This window comes from Panulirus ornatus, chromosome 5, assembly GCF_036320965.1.
Source record: "Panulirus ornatus isolate Po-2019 chromosome 5, ASM3632096v1, whole genome shotgun sequence".
NCBI classification, from domain to species: Eukaryota; Metazoa; Arthropoda; class Malacostraca; order Decapoda; family Palinuridae; genus Panulirus; species Panulirus ornatus.
In genome coordinates, this window is record NC_092228.1 from 9,374,597 (window position 1) to 9,402,511 (window position 27,915).

General features: G+C 47.7%; 2 protein-coding genes across 2 annotated transcripts in view; one reads left to right on the plus strand and one right to left on the minus strand.

Moving 5' to 3' along the window:
- The window catches only part of Plod (procollagen lysyl hydroxylase), a 230,558-nt gene that overhangs the window by 32,137 nt on the left and 170,506 nt on the right, over positions 1-27,915 (minus strand). The window lies entirely within an intron of this gene.
- Positions 1-27,915, plus strand: part of LOC139748234 (immunoglobulin superfamily member 10-like) — a 118,675-nt gene that overhangs the window by 5,078 nt on the left and 85,682 nt on the right. Inside the window, exons 2-3 of the mRNA XM_071661102.1 lie at positions 5,924-6,788; positions 13,954-14,121. Coding sequence (XP_071517203.1) covers positions 6,723-6,788; positions 13,954-14,121 — 234 coding nt within the window. The 5' untranslated portion in view covers positions 5,924-6,722. The remainder of the gene's footprint in view (positions 1-5,923; positions 6,789-13,953; positions 14,122-27,915) is intronic.

A 27,915-nucleotide genomic window follows, 5' to 3' on the forward strand; every position in this document is an offset into this window, starting at 1 on the left:
CAGTATTACATCAAGGGTGTGTGTTGTCACCATGGATGTTTACTCTATCAAAGGATGAGGTAATGAAGGAGGGAAATACGAGGGTCATGGACGGAGGGGGGAGGTCTCCAGTATACTGGGGGTAGAGGGGGAGCCTGGGAGATGAGTCAGTCGATGTTTGCTGATGTCACGGTTCTGGTGGCGGCGGATTCCAGAGAGAAGATGCAAAAGCTAGTGTCCGAGTTTGGGAGGGCGTGAAATGTGAACAGAAGTAAGGTAATGAGGTTCAGCAAGGGGGGGGGGGGGAAAGACCGGTTGATTTTTGTGTTGCAAGGAGAGAACGTAGCGGAAAGTAGCGAGTTTTACACACCTGGGAGTGAACATGGTAAACGATGAGGCTATGGAAGCTGAAGTGAATCAGAATGTGAGACAGATAGATAGATAGATAGATAGATGGAGAGAGAGAGAGAGAGAGAGAGAGAGAGAGAGAGAGAGAGAGAGAGAGAGAGAGAGAGAGAGAGAGAGAGAGAGAGAGAGAGAGAGATGGTCCAGGGTGCATCTAAGAAAGCGTGTGGAAGGAGAGGTCAGTGTGTGATGTCAAAGATGGGTATGTTTGATGGTACAGTAGTCCCGACGGTGATGTATAGGTGCGAATCTTGGACTCTCAAAGCATAAGAACGGAAGAAGGTTGCAGCGTGGGAAATGAAAAGACTGAGGGCAATATATGCAGTGAGGACGGTTGATGGCGTAAGGAATGACAGGGTAAGAGAGATGTGTGGCAATAAGAGGAGCATGATTGAGAGAACGGACCACGGCGACCCGTTTTTCTTCAATATGGAGGGGATGAGCGAAAAGAGACTGAATAAAAAGGATGTAAATGTCAGTCAGAAGTGGAGGTAGAAAGGGTAAGGGGAAGATCGACGAGGAAATGGAAGGCTGGAGTGAAAGAGGCTTCTAGTTGTCTAAGCCTGAACATTTAGGAGGGTGAGGGGCGTGCATGGGACAGTGAGAAATAGAGTGATGTGGTATACAAGAGCTGACGTACTGTCCATGAGACTGAGAGTGCGTATATGTAAATATACCATCGCAATTATCATTATTCTTATAATCTTCATTACTGTTAATGACATTACTTTTCTTCATCGCTGAATGCTAATACAAACACGAGTACAAGCGCTAACTGGTAACAGCGGAGAGGTTACTGCCGTTGACAAGAGACCGTGGTGGTCATGTACTTTCTGTATGGAGTAAAGATGAACGAACGTTACGGTAGCCTTTTGTCCGGCCCGGCCCGGCCAGGTATGAACCGACTGTCCGGTCGCTGCAGCCTTACCCTGCCACTTCTTACCTAACTTTCACCACCCAACTAGACTACCCGCGAACTCGAAAGCGAAAAAAGCGTTGTTAAAAACACGAGGAAGAGGTGTGTGTGTGTGTGTGTGTGTGTTTAGGAGATATCTGAGTTACATAGCATAGGGTAACCCTACACTATTACGTACTGGTGAGACAGCGACCGATATGCTGCAATACCGTGCAAGGAGATGACGTTAGGGTGAGGTTAAGTATAAAGATGAAATTAACGCCTAGCAATCGTGCCAATTGGGCCGCATCCTTTCACACAGTTCCAAAACCGCTCTATTCTCCTAAATGTGTTCCCGGGCCACGCACCATTACTATGATAATTCTGCCGTGATCAGTGATATTGTACCTATCATTGGCGTTTCTTTTAGCAAATGGAAGCTACTCTTGAGCGAGTAGCTATGGTGAGGAGCATGTGGGTAGAGCGTAGCGCGTCCAGCACAACACCCACCACTTGCCACATCCTACCGAAGCCTCTCAGCATTATCTAAGATCCTCTCGTAACATTAAGGCTCACACACATCAAGGCCTTAATGTAGTCTGAAATCCAGTTTTTGAGGACTTGCAGTCCCCACATGACGGTAACGAGAGCTGTGGTCGCAGGTAAACCCAACCATCGTACTGATGAACGTTTACGTAAACATTAAGCCCATCAAATGGCTCGAGACAAAACATGTTCGTAGCTCACAATTCTTCTTTTTTTTTCTCTCTTTTTTTTCACGGGTGATACTTCAGTATCTGGTTATCCTTCGAGTCAGAGCTGTCTACCCGAACCTTAAACCTTACGCCCCTCGGCGTAACCGAGTTTAAATAAAGGAAGATTTAGCTCAACCAAATATATTCATGGATACGCCTCCCTCTACTGGTAAAACCAATCAGGTCCTCAGCATGTCGGATCTGATCCGGATGCCAAAGCGTGGCTGCGGCCCAACTGACTATCGTCTGTCTGCCTGTCTCTTGTCCGAACTTCAGAGCAAATTCACTTAGGATAACCACATTCATTATATATAAATTCATCGCGGTACATCCAAGTCAGATGGTGATATTCAAATGAAAAAGTCGAACATTACGATTATAAACTAAAGAAACTAAACCAGCACGGTACATGAGCCAGCACGAGGGTGAATTTAGCAAATCAAATCACTTGGGTAAAACGCTCTATCCCTAGCGAATGACCTGGTCTCTGACCTGCTCAGAGATCACGCCATCATAATACCTTCGAGTTCGGTAACGAATGAGTCTCATTCCACGCGTAAACGTAAGACGTAGGGAAGACACATAATGACCTACGCGTACTACTACGCCGGGGGTCACTCCTGGGAGAGACAGGGGAACCCAAATATGCACCTGACAATTTACTTATGAAAAAAAAAAAGGTTCTAAGTGAGACGACAATGGGCGTCCTCTTTACAGGGGTACAGGAAAGAGATGAAGACCTTATAAGACCGCAGCTCACTCTGACGAGGAAAAAAACCTTGTCCAATGAAGTGAAGGAAAGTGACCGTCAACGAAATATGCCACACAACATTCAGGAAAATGATGAGCTACGATATTAAGACATTAATACTGAAGGGGGGGGAGGGGATTTCTGATCATATGCTAAGTTCAAACGATGGATTCCAAACACTACTTGACTGGTCTATCAAGAACAGACGAGGACATATATGTACGGATGAGGTGGAGTGAAATATTAAAGAAGCTGTATCAATTAGTGCTCAATGAGCCGAAATTCAACCCTAAAGATAAACGATGCAAACGAACTCTTCCCATAACCTGTGACCACCATGCTGTGTGTACACGGCTGTCTGTCACCACACATCCATTATGTTTTGAGAGGACCACTAACAGTGAACCTACATATTCTACTTCAGGAACAGACTACCGCAACTCTACCTTTTTTTTTTTAACGAGAAGCAAAACCCCATTAGCACGGGCATTAAACATCCTCTGGGGAGAGAACCTGCACTTTGCTGTAATCTCGGCCAGTCTAAAACAAATCAACACACCCCCCACTCCACAAAGGAGGCAAAGCCTAGCTCACCCACCGAGAAATTGGCAGCAATTCTGTCTGTTTAATGTCAATACCGGCGTGAGACAGCCGTGTTCCCACACCAGGGCGACACCACCCGCTGCTGTAGGGCGCGCAGTCTAACCATACGACGGTCATTTGCATATCACGACTTACATCAAAGGAAAGTGTCATTATACCTGTGCCGGCGAGGATGGTGACATGGACAGCACACCACTGTGACCCTCCCGGTACGATTATGGGTTATGTAACGACGACCACAAATCAACCCACACTCACCTTCATAACACGTCTGGCCCATCTTACTAACACGCATGGAGGACCACAGTTGAAGTAAAACTTAATAAAGGTATAAATCTACGCTTGTACCGTCATATCAATTTTGGTATATGCATATATTTCGACATGACTTACTTTTATTGGGCCCCATGGATGACAAAGGATATCATGTCTCACTGAAAGACAACTCGATCAAATATCAATAGAGGTCTCAGTTACAGGAGACTGTGAACCGTACAGGAGGTTATATAGTTCTGCTTTGTTGTTGTTCACAGGGAGGCAGGCGCTGGCATGATGGCCCCCAGGTCGACAGCCTAAAAGTTTCAGCTCGGTGGCTGTCGGTCAGGCCCAACATGCACTCTCAACTGTTCCATTTTACCTGCAACCAAACCCCAGGAGTTTCCAGACTTCACTCACATACTGAGTCTCCTATAAATACGTTTACTCCGTATCATTTACGTATATGAGTATCGTATATATATATATATATATATATATATATATATATATATATATATATATATATATATATATATATATGAAAAGGTTGTAAGAAACAAAATTTCTGATTTAGTCTATTCCACGCGGACCGCCTACTTCCTCTCCTACATCCACCGTGATCACAGCTGAATATCTCAATAAGTAAAGGTCAACATTCGACACGATATCTGTCATGCCTGAAGCGAAATTATTAACTAATAAATCTTGAGTACATGCACTGATGGCCTGGAGCCTTCACCCTGGTCTAGGTAAATGTCAACATCAATCACCCTTTTCATATACCATAAAATTATGAGTTTTGTTTCCGTCAATAAAGAGCCATTTTAATGACGGTTCTGTGTCCCACTGTCACAGTGATAAATAATCAGTGTTTTCCGCTCGGAACACAACGGGCTTTCGCGTGCCATGTTTTTAGCAGTGATGAATGACGGACGTACTTTGCACTTAATAAAGCGCCCGGGGAAAACTGTGGCTGGTGCATCTACGAGGCTTCCAACTGCATCCATAGCTCTGACGACGCGAGCGGATGTCCAGCGCGATGACGCATTTTCCCCTTATTGTCCTGAGGAGATGCATGTTCCTCCTTACCTTCTACATCCGGAACAGCAACACGTAGAATATTTATGCACGTCACGGGGTACAAACACACACACAACTCCTCCTAGGCTTCTAAGTCTTTTCTTACGAGTCAGGGAAGTGCGCGGTATGGCACGCGGAACTCTTGAGTAGGCTGTGAATCGAGATACAAAACCATTTCAAAAACAGCTGCAGTCTTCGTAGGCAAAGGCGCCCAGCCTACAATCACATTTTGCTTCCGGAATAAAATATAAAATGAAATATAGGAGAGAAGGAAGACACTGTTATCATCCCCTGCCCGAATATGAATATTCAGCGCCTCAAAGTACTGGAAACAGTACGTACCGGCCACTGGAGAAATGCAGCAACTCACGAATACTAGAGTACCAAGTGTACCTGGTGAGAGAGGGGGTAGAGCAGGCTGGTCCTGGACCAAAATGGTGGAGAGGGAAACGTGTCTCCAGAATCATGAAGTGCCGGTGAGACTCGGCCAATAGTGACTACATGAGAGAGAGAGAGAGAGAGAGAGAGAGAGAGAGAGAGAGAGAGAGAGAGAGAGAGAGAGAGAGAGAGAGAGAGAGAGAGAGAGAGGTTTGTAATGATAATAATAACAATAAGCTTGTAGGTCTGGCTTTTGGGGCAGGAGTTATACAGTAGTACTCGCTATTGTAAAATTGGTTATAGGGAAAGACTCCAACATACGTGTCTCGTAGTAAACTACTATGCGACTCTCTCCCCTCCACTTTCACAACCTTCCTCCACACTCACAACCCTCCCCCTCACTTACAACCCTCCATCCCATCACACTTTTGGCTCCACGTTCCACCTAACGTCGTATCCGCCGGAGAATTTTTTAAAATATTTACCACCTTTCATCAGTACTCATTTGAAGCCCTGTTTACACACTTGGTTATGGCCTGAAGGCCAAGCTTCCGTATACATACGGTAGACAAACACAATAAGCCTACGCTGTTGCCTCGCTCTTTCACCAGACCGGCAGGAGGGAGTTAACCCACGCCACGGTGACCACCGCTTGCCGTGAAAGCTGTCTATATCAGTTTTATAAAACGATACAAATCACTGGTTACAAATTATTATACAATATCGGAAATACAAACCACCAGATAATTCTTGTTTATTCATACAATATGTATAATTCTTAGCCAGGAGAATAACACTTTCGATCTATATCTTACTCAGGAGTGGGGGCACAAGGCGAGAGCAACTACCTCAGCGTTCCGCCGTAAACACCTGCCAGGGTGGTGGAGGCTAGGCCTCCGCGCCATACTGCTGCAGCGGCCATGTGAGACGGGCTACTCCTGCTGCTGCTACCATGACGAGAGGCACCCCGAGGGCTCTTCTGTATGACCAGGAGACTGACACCCCCTCAACACATGAGCGGCAACAGAGACAAGGCTACGCAGGTGGGCGGTGCGGTGTAACGAAGCGACGTCTGCCTCCCAGCCTAACTCTGAGTCCTGTCCAGCTCGCCCGTCGGCAGACACAAGTCTAAGATCATTACTATGTGTGGTAGATGTACTGAACACGTCCAGTGGTATTCAGAAAACCTTCAAGTAAAAGCAGTGTTTCAACAGGTGACACGTTAATACACGATTAACAAACATAAAAACAGTAGAGGTTACTTGACGTTATTAGTCAAAGGCAATTTTTATAAGTAAAGTGAAAATCAGGTTGGCTGAAGTTACTAAGAGAAACATTTAAATATATGATACAACATAAGGACCTAAACCACAATGCAAGAATAAAGTGTTAAAGTACAGTGGACACAATTACGTTTGATCAGCCCTTATTACTTGCGAGTCCTTGGTGGCCCGGTTAGTACGAGGAGGTGCTTCACCAAGACCTAGCCAGTTACCTTGACCTCGGTGCTTCACCAAAATCCATCCCCTGCCACCAACAGTACCCTGGCCTCCGTCCACACAGCAGCAGCAGCAGCAGCAGCAGCGTCTGAAGCCCCCACCGTCTGCCACCAACCACCATGAGTTCGCGCGCGCCAGTCACGCTCTTCAGTGTACTAATCTTCCTGCTCCTGTCCCTACACAAGGTAAGGTTCACCTTATACCTTCAACGCAAGTAAACACTTTGTAATATGTTCCTAGGAATACACATCAAGTCTTAGATCACAGGGGGGGAAACAAATAAAGGTCAGACCGAGACAATAACAGCTGTTACTGGCAAGGTAAACATCCTTTCATTTCCACTATTTCAAAGCATTACGAGTCGCAGACAATGTAGAGAACAAAGTTATGACATATTGGTTGAATTCTCTACAATGTTTACGTCATCTTTGTTTCTTACATAAAAAGAAAATGCTTTATACAATTATTTTATTGCGTCTAGATATCTTTCCAAACCAGTATAAAACTGTACATAGCGACCACACACGCAATCATATTTTCTTGTAAAAAAGTTCTCCGAAAGACTGCTGCAACCATCATAAATGAGACAGGCTGGCCACACAACACTCCCACGTTATACACGATGTCCATACAACACCAACACTGTTTTCCACAGGCTCTCCGAACACTGCTGCTTCTCACCGACCTTATCTACATCACTAGTTGCCTGCCCTACCAACACCACAGGCTGCCCCACCCTATGTCACTAATTGCCCCAGCCACACCGACGCTATCGGTTGTCACACCCACAACACTGGCTGCCACAGCAACACAAATGGCTACCACTAGTGCCACTTATTTACCCACCCACCTCCCGGCTCAGGTCAATGGGCCAACAACAAGGCCTGTATACAACACGGGAATGAAGTTAGGACATCATAACCTGACTCTCGACTGTGTAGCTCATCCCTAAATTAATTTTTACTGAAAACTTCGTTAGTTGACACAGCGCTGCAGGAACTGCCAGCCAATACTGAATACATGTTTTGCAAACAATTACGATGAACGTCAACAATAGCTTTATTAATATATATATATATATATATATATATATATATATATATATATATATATATATATATATAATTCCTGTCTTGGAATGAGATGAATTGGTGTTTGATGTGAAGAAGGAATGGGTGATGTCCGTAGCCTAACCGGGAAAGTGTGACTCGTGTTTGTCTAGGGAGTGTGTTTTCAGGTGGGTGTTCGCAGGTTTGTTGTATTTGCCTTGAGAGAGAATGGTCGTACAGGCAGTGGAGGTGTAGTTTAAGGTGGGGCGGATGCAACGCTTGCAGAAAATTCTACGGAATTCTTTTTCTTGTCCACGTCTGGTAAAATTTTGTGTTCTTAAGGCATTTAGTTTATGTTCCTTTAATGTTATATGTTTATGATGTTGGGAGTGAGTGTCATGTATGCACCGTATGTGTTGCCTAGAATAATTTGTGTTTCACTGATTGGGAGTGACTGTCTATTCAAAATGACTGCAAGGTGTAGGTTGGATTCATGTTCCAACTGTTTAATGTAGTGCTTTCCAACTGTTTAATGTAGTGCTTGATGGTGTCAGTGTTGTGATGTGATTGTGTGGTCGTCCCCATACGAGAGGGGTCTTCATATTGTGGTTTGCTGGAGTCACTGGGAGGTTGGAAGAAACTGGAGGTTTGAGAAAGAACTGCTCCTTGGAGAACTCCATTGTAGAGTTTGTTTTAAAGGTGAAGCCGCTGGGAATGACTTTGGTATGGCGGCCGGCCATGAAGTTGGCCTACCACTTTCAGTCATTGTTGTGGAGGGTGGTGTGAAATATCTATTGTGTGAGGATGTGTCGGGGTGACAGTGTTAATTGCTTTATTCATGTCTATTGCCACTAGTATTGTGTGTGACAAAGGCTGTAGCAGCTGGTTGAAGCCATCTAAAATATATATTGTATAGGGTTTGTGCTTGGAGTGTGGTGGTGAGGGGGTTAGGTCTGTCTGAGGACATTTTGTGTAAGTGGAATATCTAGCTTCGCTCTGTTGTGAATTAGTTTTACACTCTTTATACTGAAGACAAATGTGATATGGCGTGGTAGGATATATATATATATATATATATATATATATATATATATATATATATATATATATATATATATATATATATAGTAGCAAACTCCGTCCGCATTAGGTTACATTGTCTCCTGCAGGAGAGTTCTTCGAGGTTTTAATTGCATTGCTTGTATCAATGAAGGGTGAAGGGTGGGTGGGTAAGTGTTTCTGGATGGATTCTGTGAAGGTTTTTCATGAGTTTCCTGTTCAAGGTTGAGGTTAGGTTGTAGCGTATTTTTGAGCCGTGTGTCATACGACTATCTGTGTGTTCTTTGCGAGAAGAAATGTCACTGGAATGGGTTAGAAGTGTTTCATGACTTAGAGCTGGATTAATGCGTCAGAGTTGGTTGCTGTGTGTGTGTGTGTGTGTCTTGTGGTGCCTGGTGTTGAGGACGGAATGCCAATCTGTCGTCTCCCTCTCTGTGATTAGGTTAGTGATGATGTTAAACTTTAGATTTGTTCTCTGATCCCTACTTGATGGTGAGTGGCTCAGTCCCAGCTGGGTTCTTTGTTGTCTGAGGTGCGTAGCCTCTGGGGAGAAGTTCGGGTTGTATTTCCCCCTCTATGTCCTCTTGGTACCAATGCTTTCTGCTGGCTTGGTAAGTGACGTGTGAGACAGCATGATTTCGAGATGGGGAATTAACTATATCGGAGTTATGGAATTTTGTTTCCGTGTAGTGACTTTTCCCTTGTGGTGTAACCAGACGCAGTCCGGTAATATATATTATCTATCTATCTATCTATCTATCTATCTATCTATCTATCTATCTATCTATATATATATATATATATATATATATATATATATATATATATATATATACATATATGCGAACTTCTGGACTGGAAGCTCTTGGTTTTGGCGCCACACAGCAACTGCCGGTGTGAGGCGCGCGAGCCAGCTGGAAGACACGTTTTATCATGTGCTGAAGGGGAAGCCGCCTCTCTCTGTGATCACTTGATTGTACGTTACGTGGGGAGAGTTTTACACCTACGTTGCTCCGTCTTTTATCTGTCTTAAACTTATGTATACTCACACATATACACATATCCAGCTGCGCAAGTGTGTGTGTGTGTGTGTGTGTGTGTGTGTGTGGAGGGGTGAGGTGGAGGTCTCAGACTACCCTCCTCTGGTCCATTATTCAGCATTATCACCTGTCGCTATCTGTGTATCAGCCACACCCACACCTCCGCGCCTAGAGGAAGGGCAGGAGCTGGTCGGTGCACGAGCGTCTGAGTACGACTGCTTGTCATTTTCTCTGTATCACTGAGTGTTTTGCACGTCTGGAGAGGGTACCATGACTCCTCTTCTTTCCCTTCTTTTATCAAAATCTTTTTCTATTTTCCAATGGCACTGGCACAGACGTCCTCCTGGCGGCTCCTCCCTCCAGGAGTGCACACCTCTGATGATAAAGAGATGCTTCCTCACGTACCTCCGAATACTTGTCAAGTCTGACTTCCCAATTACGCCTCTCTCGTCCCGGGAGTCTCTCTCTCTCTCTCTCTCTCTCTCTCTCTCTCTCTCTCTCTCTCTCTCTCTCTCTCTCTCTCTCTCTCTCTCCTGGCGTCGGAGGAGAATGTGTGCTACGTGAAACGCCGCTAAGAGACGGACCGGAGGAGGGCGATAAAGATGGGACGTGAAGTGAAGATGATGAGTTACGAGGAGAGGTTAGGGCCTGCAAACTTGCCCGCCATGGTAGAGAAAACAACAAGGGCACACTCCACCCCAAGCCTCAAGTTTTTGAACCAGTTTGATGAAACATTTCTTTGAGAGAGGCAGAGAGAGAGAGAGAGAGAGCTAGTGGAGGCTAAAGGAAGCGATTGAACGGTAAACGTGTTAGAAACGATGTCTAGAAATGTCTTTTACAGTACGAAAGTGTTAAATGAATGGAATAAGCTAAGAGATGAAACTGCGAATTCTGGCGGCACAAAGAAATCATATAAAGTTCCATGATGGTACAGTTCACGTCGAACCTCCTCCGCGGACAGCACAAGGAGATAATTACTCTCACAAGCGGAAATCCATCCAACCATTTCCATCTCCATTGGAACTCGATCTCTTCAGCACAGGCCACATCCTCATATCACTACGAATGATCCACTCCCTTATCGTGGCTCCTTCCCCGGCCATCTCTCAGTATCGAACGCAGGCAAAACGTCAGATGGCTATACCTCGCACGACCCTCTGGCTGCGTGGCGGATACCACTCGTCCTGTTGGTGTTGCCTTACAGCAGGCAGCAGGAGGCGCTCCCTACTGCTGGATGGCAGGCAAGCTCGTGTTTGCTGGCCGATTCTTCCGTGTTGCTGGCGGCCGCGGGGATGTGCTTGCCGCCACACACCTCCTGACAGGGAACCGTCCTCGCCTCTCTCATCATGAAGCTGGTGTTTCCAGTTTTGCTCTCCACACTCAGGGGCATCCTACGTATGGGTCTCGATCATCGTGTGTTTTACATACTTGTGGATGCGGAGAGGGGGCATCGCACTCGTGGGGCGCCCCACCTCTTGGAAAACTGTCTGTTATCTCATATTTTTGAACTTTTACATTCCATCGGTATCCGTAATTTCATCACCAAGTTTATTCCAATCATCTCCTACACTCGCGTCATAAAATTACTTCTGTATATGATGTTTCCGAACAAGTTTCTTGTTTACGGCCTCGTGTTGTTGTTCTTGTATCTCTGTACCTTTCGGGAAAGTGTTTATCACTGGCATCATCAGACCGGTCAGCAAGATCAAACGTGGTGGAAAACTCTCCCCCTCACTCTTCTCTCATCCGTGATGGACAACTCACCAATGGCCTCCAACCTCTCGATGTAACTCAACTCTTGTTGCAGGCCTAATGACCTTCCTCATAGGTCGATGGCCGTAAAACCCAACAAACAACAACACCAAGAACAACTCAACTCTCTTCATTCCGGCACCGTCTCTGACGCCCTCCCTTGCGACTTACGTATTACATCTTTGTCCTTCTTTGATATGTGGCGACCAAACCTGAGAAGCATAGACTAGCTCTGACCTCATACACGACACGAACTCCCATGTGGACCTGTACGCTACGGCACGCAGTTGGTGAACCCAAGGCCACTTCGACAACAAGGCTCCTCTCACTTGGGTTCTGTCTTCCCTTCCCTCTACGATAATCTGTCTATTGAAGAACTTTCTCTCCCCCTACCACCCATCCCCTCACACCTACCCTTGTTCCAATCGGAAGATGATTTCTTCACCAACCTCACATATGTGGCCAAGTATACGTACTTTATGGCAGTCCACATACACACGGTCCAGTCATCTCTGTTGTCTACAACGGAGACCACGATCTCACGGAAGTCTACAAAGGTTGTGACAGATGACTTCCTTTCCCTGTGTCACGGTGGTATTTTCTCCACACATTCATTAACCTCCTGATCAACTTTCCCTGTATTTCGGTCATCCGCTGCTCATATCCTATTGAATTACTTCTTCAAATCCTGTCTAATAAGGTTGCTTTTTTCTTCTTGCTTATCATCATGTTATGGTTAGGTTAGGTTCCGTCCTTGCATCTCTCAAAGTGTTCACTGGTGATGTTATCACACAGGCTTAAAGACTTATAAGGTTGTGATCAAGTCATCCTCTACTCTTCTTTCTTCCAAGATGGACATGTTTAAGGCCTCTAATCTCTCACTGTAACTCAGCTCTCTTGGTGCAATCAACATCGTTGTTGCCCACCTCTCTCTCTATCTCTCTCTCTCTGTTTGTGTGTGTGTGTGTGTGTGTGTGTGTGTGTGTGTGTGTGTGTGTGTGTGTGTGTGTGTGTGAATGCCATTTATAATTACTCTTCGTGTGTTACGGGGAGAGAGTTTTACACTCGTGTTGACCTGTCTCTTAACCTTGCATATTTGTATCATGCCTTTACTCTTATGTATTTATACACACTCATACATAAACACACACACACACAGACACCAGCCTAAACCAGGTACCAACTGATGGGCCAGCCCTATGGAAAGGATGAACACCTACGTAGGATGTAGGCTGACTGCCACGCCCAGGAATCGAACCCATGTGGGTCCGACCTGGGCTGGCTCGTGCCGACTCATTATCAGGAACGTTATCCACTAAACCATGGAAGCCCGTGTGTGTGTGTGTGTGTGTGTGTGTGTGACCACAGGGATCCATCATGTACACACATACTGGAAAGCAACCATGGATCTGGCACAGTTTACCCCAGGTAAACACTCATATACTGTGATCAGGTGGTGAGGGGCGTGGCCGGTGAGGTGAAAGGCTTGGCATGTGGGGAGGGCGGGGTGAGGGGCGTGGCTGTTGGGGTGAAGGGTTTGGTATGTGGGGAGGGCGGAGTGAGGGGCGTGGCTGGTGGGGGTGAAGGGCTCGGTATGTGGGGAGGGCGGGGTGAGGGGCGTGGCTGGTGGACATATGGGGTGAGGTGAATGGCAAGTGGGAAGAGTGGGGTGAGGGGCGTGGCAGGTGGGGAAGGTAGGAGTAAGGAGGCATGGCCTCAGGGAGTCTAGGGTGCACCAAGGGCGTGAGGTGCCTCGCCCCGGGGAGCCTAGGATGTGGGGTACCTGAGGTACAGTAGTGCAGTGAGGTACCTGAGGTACAGTAGTGCAGTGAGGTACCTGAGGTACAGTAGTGCAGTGAGGTACCTGAGGTAGAGCAGGGGAGTGAGGTACAGGTGGTGATAGTGGCGGGAGGAGGCCGTGGTGGTCCACTCGCCGAGCCTCATATCTGGGTGTAACAGTGACCTTCAGAGTACACTGTTATCCCTACCGCTGACCTCACCATCCTCCGGTGTTAAGGTTGACAGACACCAGAAGGACTTGACCCCTGCTCCATACTTCTCTCTTCATCCTTCCTCCCGAGATGACATAAGGTGGAAAGCAACACACAACATGAGGGTGGTTTAGGATATGTATTATCTATTTTACGATATGTTATGACGCCTAGTCTATCGGGCACGACGCTGGCCTGACCCTGCATCACAGCGGCATGACCCTGGAACAAAGACGGCGCCACTCGTGGGTACGATGGCTCAAGCCTTTGCTATAACCCTTAAGGTTCAGGTCGAAGGCCAGGTCATCAACACCCAGGGTCGTGCCGTCGCGCTCGAGGGTCGTGCCCATCGTGCGCAAGGGCCCTTGCGTCGTGCTTGAGGGGTAAAAAAAAAAAAGTCTTTCTTAATGAGCTTGATCATCCTAACATCCAGTTTTGTGTCCCTCCTCACCGGACCAGGAGAGGTGGGTGGGTGGCAGCAGCGTGAGGCGGTACTCATACTCGTCAGCTGGCGGCTGGGGCCACAAGGACCTGCCGGTGCCCGTCTGGGGTCACCCGCCCAAGATCAACAAGAACCACCGGATCCCTGAGGTCAGGGAGGATCAAAAGCACAGGCTGGATCAAGGGGTAAGTCCTCTCCTCAGCTCACAGACCACAGGGGGAAGGGAACTCGGTCCATGACCACGCGTCAGGACTGCGTTACCAAGGACAACGGGCCACAGGTGAGTCTCAACACAAATTCCATTCTCATACGAGCTGTTCTCCAAGATGTACATCCCAACACGAGTGAACACGACTCACTCCGTTGTGGAATCACCTCAAGCCCTTAAAATAACATCGATAGCTGGTTTCTAAACTGTCCTCGTGTAGGTAACGAGACGTTATGAGTTAGTTTTCCTGACAACATAATGAAATGAAATATTCATACCAAATTCGTTTTACATTTCAACACACACACACACACACACACACACACACACACACACACACACACACACTTTCCATTAATACGATTTTTAGTTCTAAATATAAGAGTTGATGTTGTGTAATACCTGTAGTGCTTAGATGTAAGAAGGCATAGGATGACACAAACGATCAGTGAGGTAACATCACGCCACTCAAAACGTACCATAGATACCATAAGATGAGAATGCATCAACACCCCGAGACTCAAACCTGTTCACCTCACGACCTACAAGTGCCCATCACTCTCACCACGCACTTCCCTTTGGCCTCTCCCTCACTGGGAAACATAAGAAACACACGGGACCTACCTGATCAGCCAGGATGTGAAGGGTACATATGCATGCGGTGCGCGGCCTGACACAACTTGGCCGGTCAGAGGAACGGTCGAATAAAAGCCCTTCGTCCCTGACTAACCAACCAAGGGAGAACATAAGCCTCCAAAATCACGCCAAGGTAAGGTAATCTCTGTATTCAGCAAGAAACAAAAAGGAAAAAAACAAAATGTTTCCAAAAGCGAAATTTCATGCATGCATGACCTGGCCTCTATAAAAACTGATGAATTTCCAATTCATGATTGGTATTAAATTTACTGTGTGTGTGTGTGTGTGTGTGTGTGTGTGTGTGTGTGTGTGTGTGTGTGTGTAAACCAGTTTAGTGGTGTGTGGGAAAGCACACACGTGCTCCATGGTGAGGGCTGAGTCAGACGGATGCCTGGTGAAGGTAGGGGAAGTGCGTGGTGAGGGTGAGGGAAGGGGGAAGTGCGCGGTGAGGGTGAGGGAAGGGGAAGTGCGTGGTGAGGGTGAGGGTAGGGGAAGTGCGTGGTGAGGGTGAGGGAAGGGGAAGTGCGTGGTGAGGGAGAGGACAGGGAAGTGCGTGGCGAGAGTGAGGGAAGGGGAAGTGCGTGGTGAGGGTGAGGGAAGGGGAAAAGCGTGGTGAAGGTGAGGGAAGGGGAAGTGCGTGGTGAGGGTGAGGGTACGGGAAGTGCGTCTAGGAAGCGGGACCACAGTTCCCGGCCGCTCAACCCAACAGGGATCAATAGCGATTAAGTGTCTGTTTGTGGCTGGGTCACCATAGGTCATCACGAGTCCCGGGCTGGGTTACCGTGGGTCCCCAAGCTGGGTCTGTCCTACCTAAACCAGCAGAGAGAAAACGGGGAAAACAGGGTTGTGAAAAATGGTAATACACGGCAATTGTCTTCGAGTCGTGGAACTGTTTGATGTGTTCAGCGGCGCGTTCGTGACAGCATCGTGGTAAATTAGTCATTCTGGTCTTCTGAAGTGAAATTAATTGGGAAAAGATGGGGAGGAGATGTGCAAGACACCGGGACGGGATCATTATCATTCACCTCCTGTCTCAACCCGGGAGAGACGGTACTGGAACAGGGCAGGGACATAACCCCTGCCTCTTGTCTCACCCCGGACAGGGACACGACCCCTCTTTCCTGTCTTATCCCGGGCAGAGACATGACCCCCCCCCCCCTCTTGCATGTCTCATCCCGGGAGAGACAGTGCGAGACCAGGGCCGGAACATGGCCCCTCCCTCCTGTCTCATCCCCGGGAAAGACAGTAGGACACCAAGATAGTCACACAACACGTACAACCTTCCATCTCATAGAGGGAGGCACCGGGAGAAAGTCACCACACCGAGTCAGCTCGGCAGGAACCACAATCTCCAACCCTAGCCTCCATCCGACCCATGTCCGGTGCCAGTACGCCACTACACCGCCAGGAGACGCGCGCCTCACCTGCCGGCCCAGCCCTGCCCTGCCCTTCACACACAGGGTCAGCCCGACTCTCCACGCCGGAGCAGGGTGAATAATTACCCGCTTACACCTGGGTTTCGTGAGGGAGTAGGTCCTCTCCTCAGCCCTGCTGTGTACACGAGAAGGTTAAACAGTTTCGGGTCACAAGCCTCTTTAGGACCTGGAAGCTCTATCATTCATCCTGCTGCTGTGACCTGAATGGTTTAACCTTTCCCCGTCGTGGCAGCAGACTCGGCTCCCAGGATCTTCTTCTTCCCTCACGTAAACCACCTGGAGCCTCGTCATTATTTACAGACTTGGACGCAAGTACTTCCAATCAGGACCTTCGTGTAATTCTCGTGGAGCCAACGGCTTCCACCTTGGCTGGTAGAGGACAGATCAACGTTGTCTCAACAACATCATCCTGACGGAGGACACCTTCGGGCAGAACACCACAGAGGCCAACGAGAGCTCCTCCCTCTCAAACCTACTCAAAAATTTAAGGTGTTATTCTGGGGTGGGTGAGAGAGCACGAGAAGGGCTTTTTACATGTCTTCCCAATGTTTTTCGTCTCTCACTATGTAGAGGGAGGAGAAATCTTTTTTGTCACGGTCCAGAGGGCTGGTTTCTCATATGCCAGTTATTCCAGCACCAAACCGGGGCGTGGTTTAGAGTGGAGCGGTTGACCCATTTGCGGAGGATGCTATGGGAGTCTTCTTGTCCAAAACTCCGGCACGAGGAAGTGTTTTTGGGGGGCGTCGTGCAATTCTGTGGGGGGTAGTCACTGCCAAGTGCTTGTCGTACGTGATGCCCAGAATAGTTGGTGCTTTGCTGAGTGGGAGTGATGGGCCATCCATAGTGGAGGGAGGGGTGCATGTTGGCTACACGTCTATCAGAAGTTAGTTGTGTGACTGAAGACTTGTGTATGGAGACGCAGACATAGGCAGACTTTGGAAATAAGTCACTACGCGGAGGTGGTAAATATAAGTCACGACACAGAGTTAGAAACTAAGTCGCGAGGTGGAGCTGGTAAGTCAGGCACTAGAGAGAGGAGGAAAGTAAGTCAATGAGCGGAACTGAGGAATATCACTACTCCTCTTCTGGGTGACTCAGTGTTCTAACTGTGTGGTGGAGTGCTGGATGTCCGTTGTGGCTGGGGTAGTGAGGTGGATGCGATGTGACCGTACACGAAGAAGAAGGAGGAGGAGGAGGAGGAGTACGAAGAGGAGGAGTACGAGGAGGAGGAGGAGGAGTACGAGGAGGAGGAGGAGGAGAGAAGGAGTACAGTCGTCTGGATATAAGAGAAATTCCACAATGTGGTCTGCAGGAGGCGATGGAGGGTCGTGTAGAAGACGACTGAAGAAGGGTGTAGAAAGACCAGCGGTGTTACCGCACTACACCTGTTTGTGGTTACATCGAAAATTAAAAAAAAAAAAAAAAAACACATCAGGGAGACCTGAACCATCGTCAATGGACGCACAGGAATACAGTCTCGTCGAAGAACCTCTCGCTCGAAAGGAGTCTATCATTCCTCAGCTCCTGATTGTAGCGCTGCCTCCATGTTGCAGGAACAGCATATAAGGGGGTTCTGGGATCGCAGAGTTCAAATGATATTCTTCAGTCTACGCCAAGTGCCATATGTCGAGTCAACCCAGGGGGGGATATAAACAACTGTGAGCCGACTGCCCCATCCTGGAGTCGATCTCTAGCGGGCCCGCGGGTGATTGATGGTCAGCGACGGTCTCCAAGACAGACAACCAACCAACCCCATGTGTCGTCAGTCTTGGGCCACGTCAGCACCTCTCCATCCTAAACACACGATGCTACTTCGATGTATGGATTAAGTTTAGCAGTCACACACCGACGAGAAAAAAATATATAGAAAAACCACACAACGAAGAAGAGTAACCACATAAAAGAATATAATTCCACTTTGGAAAAAAAAGAAATATTACTTTCGTCAAAGATCGGCGAAGAAATGGAATCCTAATTTTTTTTTCTTTTTTTGTACAATTTCAGGCCATCCTGTTACGGTGGTTTGATCGGTTCCCTCCGTCTTGGGTGAATTACAAAGCTCCCCTGACCTTCAGGCTGGACACATAATTGATCCATTATCTCCCAGACAGATGGCCGGTCATCGTGACCAACAAGTTCAGAAGGTTGGGAGGAGGTGGGTCTCTACTACGGAGTCCTGCAGGAGGTTGGGAGGAGGTGGGTCTCTACTACGGAGTCTTGCAGGAGGTTGGGAGGAGGTGGGTCTCTACTACGGAGTCTTGCAGGAGGTTGGTAGGAGGTGGGTTTCTACAACGGAGTCTTGCAGGAGGTTGGTAGGAGGTGGGTTTCTACAACGGAGTCTTGCAGGAGGTTGGGAGGAGGTGGGTCTCTACAACGGAGTCTTGCAGGAGGTGGGTCTCTACTACGGAGTCTTGCAGGAGGTGGGTCTCTACAACGGAGTCTTGCAGGAGGTTGGTAGGAGGTGGGTCTCTACAACGGAGTCTTGTAGGAGGTTGGGAGGAGGTGGGTCTCTACAACGGAGTCTTGCAGGAGGTTGGTAGGAGGTGGGTCTCTACAACGGAGTCTTGCAGGAGGTTGGGAGGAGGTGGGTCTCTACAACGGAGTCTTGCAGGAGGTTGGGAGGAGGTGGGTCTCTACAACGGAGTCTTGCAGGAGGTTGGTAGGAGGTGGGTCTCTACAACGGAGTCTTGCAGGAGGTTGGGAGGAGGTGGGTCTCTACAACGGAGTCTTGCAGGAGGTTGGGAGGAGGTGGGTCTCTACAACGGAGTCTTGCTGGCAAATGTAATTTATTTTCGAATCATGTTCACGTCTCGTGTGTTTGCAGTATTCGTTATCTTTAATGTAAATATTTAAAAAAAGAAAATGACGCAAAGGAATAAGTATAGATAAGAGAATAAATTAGTCTCCGAAGTATAGCGTAGTGGAAAAATCTTGCGTCCGTGGCCGGAATTTCTCAAATGTATTTTTTAAGTTTGAATGTTTTTTGTTTTCCAATGCGAAGCTGACAGCGGCCTGCCCTCCCTGGAGTGTGACGTGTGCTGAGGTAATGAGTGTGTGGCCAGGGGCACGGATGACTCCAGGCTGCCCTCATCCATCAGCCTTTCTCTACATTTTATCCCACGATAAATATACATTCTCCAAACTTTGAACGAGTTCTTTCTTTGGTTCTCACTGAGTTCGTCTGATCTTCTTCTCGATATGAAACTAACGATGAGGACAATGTGACTCATCTATGACGACCGTAACAGATGAGGTAACGGAAAGTACTCTGTACTATGTACTTTACAAGGGAGTACATTGTACTTAGCTTATTCACGTAACTTCCCTTCAAATCTAGTACACACTGTTACGTGTTCACCAGGCCTCAATCAGCTCTCACAATAACGCTCGCCCCTAAATCCATGTTGCTGAGGAAGTAGCAAACACGCCCCCCCCAACATACCGTTACTCACTCCCTCCCTCAGCAACGAACCGCCGGGACGTCTCCCTGACTTTACCGCGCCACACCAGAGACTGCAAGTGTGCCCATGCAGAGGTCAAGTCACAAGAGATATTTGATGGTGACATAGTAATGATAATGAAGACCATGATGATAGTAAGAAAATCATTAATAATAATAATAATAATAACAATAATAATAATAATAATATTATCATTAATAATGATGATGATGATGATGATGATGATGATGATGATGATGATGATGATGATGATGATGATGATGATGATAATAATAATAATAATAATAATAATAATAATAATAATAATAATAATAATGATAATAATAATAATAATAACTGATAATAATAATAATAATAATAATAATAATAATAATAATAATAATAATAATAATAATAATAATAATAATTGTTACTAGGTCTCACATAGTGACTAAACGTTCACAATAAGAGGTTAGAGCAGAGACCTTTTGAAAATGCCATTCTGATGACCTAGTGATTAACGATGCTAAATTTAAATGTGTACCTGACTAGGGTGTTCATTGCACACTTGACTACGGTTTCGAATTCAGGTTATATCAACATTTTTTTTTTTTTACATATATCTAATATTTCTCTCTTCACACCCATGGTAAGTGTCAACAGTAACACATTATCACATAATGGTACACGTGTTACCTATGTGACAACTTAAACACATTGGTACAAGAATTACCTTTGTAACAGCGAAACAAACCGGCACACGTGTTACCTAAGTGACAGCCAGACATACTGACAAACGTGTTATCCATGTGACAGCCAGACATACTGACGCACGTGTTACCTATGTGACAGTCAGACATACTGACAAACGTGTTACCTTATGTGACAGGTTAACACACTGACACAAGCGTCACCTGTGTAGCAACCATCTCAGGCAGACCAAAGCCACATCCTTTACTGAAGGTATATGAAACAAGCCCTCGTCGGAGCAGGACGATCCGTCACTTTACCAAACCCCTGAAAAGTCTGCAGTACTCAGCTACATCAAACGTTTCGTTAGCATTAAGAAAGAGCCATGATAATGCTACACAAGTGACCCCCTAGACCAGAACACTGCCTTGCGTAGTTGGGCTTTAAGACACTGCCGACAGTACATAAAGTAAGAGGGACAAGACGTATGGGCGTTACCTGCAGCGAAGGACAGCGAGTGATTGGGAGATGTACAAGAGGAAAAGGCATGACCGTGGTGGTATACAGGGGGTGACAAGCTGCCAATGGGTTGATTCAGGGAATACGAAGTGGTTAGGGGAAACTAGAGAGAGGTTTCTGGGGTTTGGCTCTGGACAGAGGGCTCTCCGTTCGATGTATCATACGCGACAGCTTGAGTGGACGTGAGACTATAAGGCCGTTCGTCTGTTCCTGGCGCTACTTCGCTACGCGGGGAAAACTGAGAACCGGTATGGATAAAAGAAACATCGGGGGAGCCCACGCACATTCCTAGGGACACCACTTTCATTTAAGGTCTTTCTAGGAGGTGTTGATCACAAAACTGTGACCAACTGCTTATCTGTCATACTCCATTCATATCACATGCATAACGCTTGGTTACTCGTCCAAGGCTTTCACCAAGCTCGTAAAGCAACGTTCCCCAGTGTTTGCTACCGTCCTATCTACACCTGCGTCTCCAAACGCAAACGACATAACTACTGTTGCTGCCTCGGTCATCTTCCGGATTGGTTCTGGTCGGTCGCGCCACCTGTTCTAATGAGTCAGGAAGGATGTCGTAATTTCACCTCGTTCTCGCGGGGGGGCAGCTGCCGGTTGCACGTGAGACGTAGTTCCCAGTATGGTCCCGGGTCCCGCTGGTGTGTCATGGGCGGTGGGCGGCCCCCCAGCTCACACCACACTACATTATTACTCACTCACTTCTCTTCCACTTTCCAAGCTGAAGGTCAGCCAGCCTCTGTGCTGCTCCAGCTACATGGAAATGTCTGGTGGCCGATTTCATCACATGTCCCGGACTGGGGCAGATCAACTGTGTGGTACAGGTGGCTCAAGTTCCCCCACCTCCCACCACTCCTGCTGTTACTAACCACAGTACCGACAGGCACACCTCACCCACTCCTCTGTCCATGGACAGGTGTATCGATGTCCAACATCCTGACCGTGGGGACACAAGGAACATTATGATACGGTATGAAACGCCAGGGGGGGAAAAAAAATATTAGATCTAAACTGGGACGAGTCAATCCATCAAGTCGTCACATCTCGCTCATCTAACTGATGCTAGGGAGTGTGTGTGTGGTGATGCGCACGTCCGCTGTGGTCAGTGGCGGCGTTCTGGAGGGAGGGGTGACAGGCGAAGGTAATCGAGGGAGAGGGAGAGAGGAGGCGGAGCGGAGCGCATTATTGATGGCCGGATGACTACGATATTGTTGGCCGGTAGAGGTGGACCATTCTTGGAAACGCTGGAGGTCAGGCCAGGGGGGGAGGGCAAAGCTGGAGGTCATGCCAGAGGGGAGGACCAAAGCTGGAGGTCATGCCAGAGGGGAGGACCAAAGCTGGAGGTCAGGCCAAGGGGGGGGGGACCAAACCTAGAGGTCAGGCCAGGGGGGAGGGGGACCAAAGCTGGAGGTCAGGCTAGGGAGGTCCAACACTGAAGGTCAGGCCAGGAGGGGACCAAAGCTGGAGGTCAGGCCAGGTGGGGACCAAAGCTGGAGGTCAGGCCAGGTGGGGACCAAAGCTGGAGGTCAGGCCAGGTGGGGACCAAAGCTGGAGGTCAGGCCAGGGGGAAGGTCTCCAGGACCGACAGCCATTTAATATTTCACAAGCAGCATCCTCTTGTTTCCTAATAAAACCTGAACATGATCTGGTTATTGTGTTATGTATTGTCACCCAACACGTAACGTATCTGACGTTTCTACTGCCATATTCTATAATGCTTCTCTCTCTCTCAGCGCGACGGTTACGGTCCACGAGCATGACGGTGCGACACTCGCATACGATGGTCTGGCCTCTGATATGACCATGGAGGTTTAAGGTCAAAGGCCAGGTCACCAATACCTAAGTCGTATTGGTCGTACTTAAGTGGTCTTACCATCGTGCTCAAGAATAGTACCGTCACGCTCCAGGGTCGTAACATCGTGTTTTGAAGGTCAACTAATGATATCTTACGAAAGGTCGTCTCATGGTGTATTTACCTCAACACAATATACATATATATATCTTTCTTTCTTTCATACTATTCGCCATTTCCCGCGTTAGCGAGGTAGCGTTAAGAACAGAGGACTGGGCCTTTGAGGGAATATCCTCATCTGGCCCCCTTCTCTGTTCCTTCTTTTGGAAAATAAAAAAAAAAAAAAACGAGAGGGGAGGATTTCCAACCCCCCGCTCCCTTCCCCTTTAGTCGCCTTCTACGACACACAGGGAATACGTGGGAAGTATTTCTCCCCTATCAGTGTGTGTGTGTGTTATCAATCGTGAGAGGTAGCATACCGCTTCATCCTTGTCTTAAAACTATCCAGAGTGGACCAGATGCCATGGCAACGTGTGTCAATACGTGCCTTGTGTTGACGGATCACTGGACTCAGGATGAGGAATGATGAACTTGGGAGAGGTCTCGGGAGGTTGTGGGGGATGATGCTAGGAGTTGTGAGGGAGACAACACATGTTACTGGTGATGGAGTGTGTGTGTGTGTGTGTGTGTGTGTGTGTGTGTGTGTGTGTGTGTGTGTGTGTGTGTGTGTGTGGAGATGGAGGTGATGGCGAATGGTTCTCAAAGCAGTTGTCAAGAGTTGCAACAAGATCCTCAGTTATTCCGTGATTACCTCAACTTGCACGTTCCAGTTAGCAGGTTCGAGACAACTTTAGTCACTGCCCAGTAACTTGAGAGGCGTTGGCCGTAACACGCTGGCCGTGTCCTGCTCCCGTGCGGTCACTGGCTCAATACGGGGACGTCAGACGACAGTGGCTCTCACGCGTACCGTCGTCTTGATGACTCTTGCGAACAAGGCCATACCGACGTCATCGGTCGTCTTTCTCACTGGATGACGCAGGCATAACACGATCCTGTTACAAGTCTCGCGTCATCCTGCGTGACGTTCATCTTGGGGGGAAGGAAGGGGGCGTCTTCTGTCCCCCTCACACACGGGGTGCCACTTCCACACCCAACACATGCCGCTGATCTACACGAACCTGGCACTAATTCTATCCAGAGAGGAGCACTAGGCAACACCGCACGTAGGTGGTGGACGTAGGTGACTCCCAGTGCGCTACAGGGGCCCCATATATGGGGTCCTGAGGCAGGATAAGTCTCCACCCCACCCCATCCACCTACCCGCAGCTCAGTCTGCGACGAGACTTGTCTGGTGAGGACCTGGTCTACCAGGCTGTTGGATGATGCAACGCGCCACTCACAACACGGTGCGGAACCTCGAGTGGTCTGGTGTGCACACGGGGGGAGGAAGGTGTCCATCAGCAGTGTTGAAGAGGTCGTGCGCGGTGCCTACCCCACCACCAGGGTGGTGATCATCTTTACACCTGCAGGTAATCACGTCCAACACACGTGGGACCCTGAAGTGCATCCTCCTCCTCCTCCTCCTCCTCCTACAGCAACACCGCTCTTTAGTGGGTTTAACCTTCTGTACGGGCGTGTGGGGCGAGGTCTCGACGCCAGTTTCGTACGGATATCAAAGGAATGAAATGGGAGTTATGGCGGATATTAGAGCGGGAGGGGACAAACATGTAAACCCGTCGCTGATGATTATTTCTGCCAGGAGAGATGACGGATGATAACGCGCCACCATAACATTCACTATATATATATATATATATATATATATATATATATATATATATATATATATATATATATATATATATATATATAGTGACTGACGTGGCACTGGCAAAAGATGACCCCACTCACGGCCATCGTGGATGCAAATATAGGAAGATATTATGTTTCAACACTTGTGAATTTCACCAAGTTACTACTTACTTACTCCGAATGCCGCATATGTCTTACTTGATAGAGTAAAAATGCTTAAAGTGAGAGAGAGAGAGAGAGAGAGAGAGAGAGAGAGAGAGAGAGAGAGAGAGAGAGAGAGAGAGAGAGAGAGAGAGAGAGAGAGAGAGAGAGAGTGTAGGCGACAGGACAAAACCCTGGGGGACACCACTGTTGTTGATAGCGTACGATGGGGGAGAGTCGCTCCGTCGACGACTACTGCAACAGACTAATACGAGAGGATGGTAAGCATCGGGGGGAACACAGAGAAACAAAGGAGCCAAGGGATGGAAGTTCAACAAGCAAAAGACTTGGGGCCAAAGCGCGTCAAATGCTTTGGAGATGTCGAGGGCCACAACAATAGATTCATCAAGATCCCAAAGAGGTGACGTCATGTCTGTGTAACCTCGTTACATTCAGACTCGTTGACACACAGCATAACCCTGCCACCTGCCTGCCCCTTGTGTTATATAATACGTCACTGTATATGCTGGTCTCCTCAACTTCCCTAATGAACGACTTTCTTTTCAGTACTTATCCAGGTCTTGGTTGTTGCTGTGACATTTGGCTTCCCTAAATTGGTACTGAAACATTCAATGTTGACGCAGCGAGCAGCACGGGTACTGAGATGTCTCCGTATTCCCCCCGTGGATTCTAGAATTCCGTTGAAACGTCGCTCTGATGACTCGTCCCTCGCGGTGCGCCCGACCCAACCCACCCCATCCCTCTGACCCGTCTCGCTTGGGAGTCAGTCAGAGCCGTTACATAATGACTTAACCGCCCTACTTCCCAGGCAGCGCCAGTGATCTCACTTGTCCAAACCACACCCCTCAGCTGGTGACTCCACTTCATCAGTCCTTATCCCGAGTGACATCTACCTTCCTGGATCGAACTGACCTATTATGGAAGTTGTGAAACACATGTCTCATCTTCTTATACCAAGAACCCTTGGGTAACCGAACGGTCCTAACTCTGCTGAGATGACGCGTTCTCCTCACTGAACATCGTACAGAGGAGCGCCACAACGGTCCAGAGGAAGAGGCAGATTCTGGCGCCATTATAACGTGGAGCTTTGGTTGAAAGGGGGGGTAGAGGCGGTGGGGCGGGCAGCGTGGACAACAGAGGCCAACACGTCCATTATTGGGGAGGTGGGCGGCGGCGGGTCAGCCCTTAATAATGAAGCCTGTGTCCGGCTGGTCGGCCCAGCCCCACACACACACACACACACACACACCAGCCCGCCCGCCCTCCGTCACGCTCCGCTCCCCTCCCTGTCCGCCATGTGGAGCCACAGTACCCAGGTCATGTATCATTTCTGTCGTCAAAAGTCATTACTTTGGACTCTGCACTCCTATCCCTCCTGAGGGCGGCGACGCCAGAGGGTAGACGAGGGTCATAAAGTAAAAAAAAAGCTCAGGGAACTGGGCCTCACTGCTGCCTGAATCATATAATGCGACTTATGATGAACTGTTTCCAATACGAGAACCAGAATGCGACCCGAATACCTCACTTGTGGGATGACGAGAGGCGAGTCTGGTATATGTGTCAAGCTGGTTTCCACCATAAGTCGTAAACCCTTAACTACACAGATACCAGAAACTCAACCAAAAAATCGACATCATGCCCAGATAAAAAAAACTGCACACATACACAAAATGTAAACACACACACACTAAACCTAGAAGCACACAGCCGCTACAAGCCACACCAGCTGATACAACCATTACCAGCAACACCAGCTGGTACAACCGCTACAAGTCACACCAGCCAACACAACCATTACCAACCACATCAGCTGGTACAACCATCACCAGCAATATCAACTGGTACAACCAGCCAACACAACCATTACCAGCCACATCAGCTAGTACAACCATTACCAGCAACATCAGCTGGTACAACCACTACAAGCCACACCAGCTGGTACAACCATTACAAGCCACAACAGCTGGTACAAGCTACGCCAGTTGCTACAGACCACTACAACAGCACTACTGTCAATGTATGGCAGTACACAGCTCTGTGTCTGTGTACTGACGGCCTACTTGATGCCTACCGTTGTATACCTCCTTGCACACTACATGTAGTATGATCTCTGTTTCTAGGTTCTCTCATCAAATACACCCATTCTTCTTCTTTATCATCATTATAACTATTATCATTATCATCATTAGATCATCATTTTTATTATCATTATTATTAGTCTGCCTCTGGACTCACCTCATCTAGTACACCTATTCCACTTATCATTATCATTATCATAATTATCATTACTATCATTCTAACACATGGACCCGAGGGGACATTCACACAAGGGCAAGAGCAGAAACCCAGTCCATACAGATTTACGCACGCACCCACCACACCACCAATTCAAACACGGAAACAAGAGAGAGAGACAAATATTCATGTGAACCTAAGAATGCATGCGGGGAGTTCCGATTTTTCTCCCCCCTTCAAAATAAAACTCTGCAAGAGACACACAACACAGTTTGCAAGTACCGGTGGGGAGGACACGCTGGGAAACACGACACACGACGAGACAAAGGTTCGAACCCCCTTCCACTGAGCTGGATCACCGCCCCGCGCAATCCCAGGATCCGAGAGGCTTTACCGCCACCTGCCGGCTCTCATTCTGTACAGGGGGGAACAGGAGGGCAGCGGGCTAGGGCTAGGGCTGGGGTTGGGTTGGTACATACACACTACACAAGCTTAAAAGGCATGAAAAAGGAATTACCAACACTTACGAAGGGAGAGGGGCCAATGGGGGTGGCTAATGGTGGTTTGGAAGGGGCAGGATGATCTGCTTACTGGGTGGGGGATGAAGGGGAAAAAAGGGGAAAGGGCTAAGAAAAAAGGGGGGGAAAGGAACCCAGAGGGGGTTTGGGAAATTTATTTGAGTCCTTTTGGGAAAAAAAAGTGGGCCCTGGTGGACCATGGGCGGTATTACTCCTTCGGGAAAAAAAAAAAAAAAATTTTTTAAAAAAAAAAAAATTTTTTTTAAAAAAAAAGGGGGGAGGGGAAAGTCCCATTTTCCGGGGGTTTTTTGGGGGGGGGGGGCCCCCCGTTTTTTTTTTTTTTTAAATTTTTTTTTTTTGGGGGGGGGGGGGGTTTCCTTTGGGTTTTTTTTTATTTTTTTAACCGGGGGTTTTTTTTTTTTTTTTTAAAGGCTTTTTTTTTCGAGTTTTTTGGAAAAATTTTTTAGGGGCGAATTTAAAAGGGGGGGAGGAAAAATTTTGGGGAAACAACAAAAC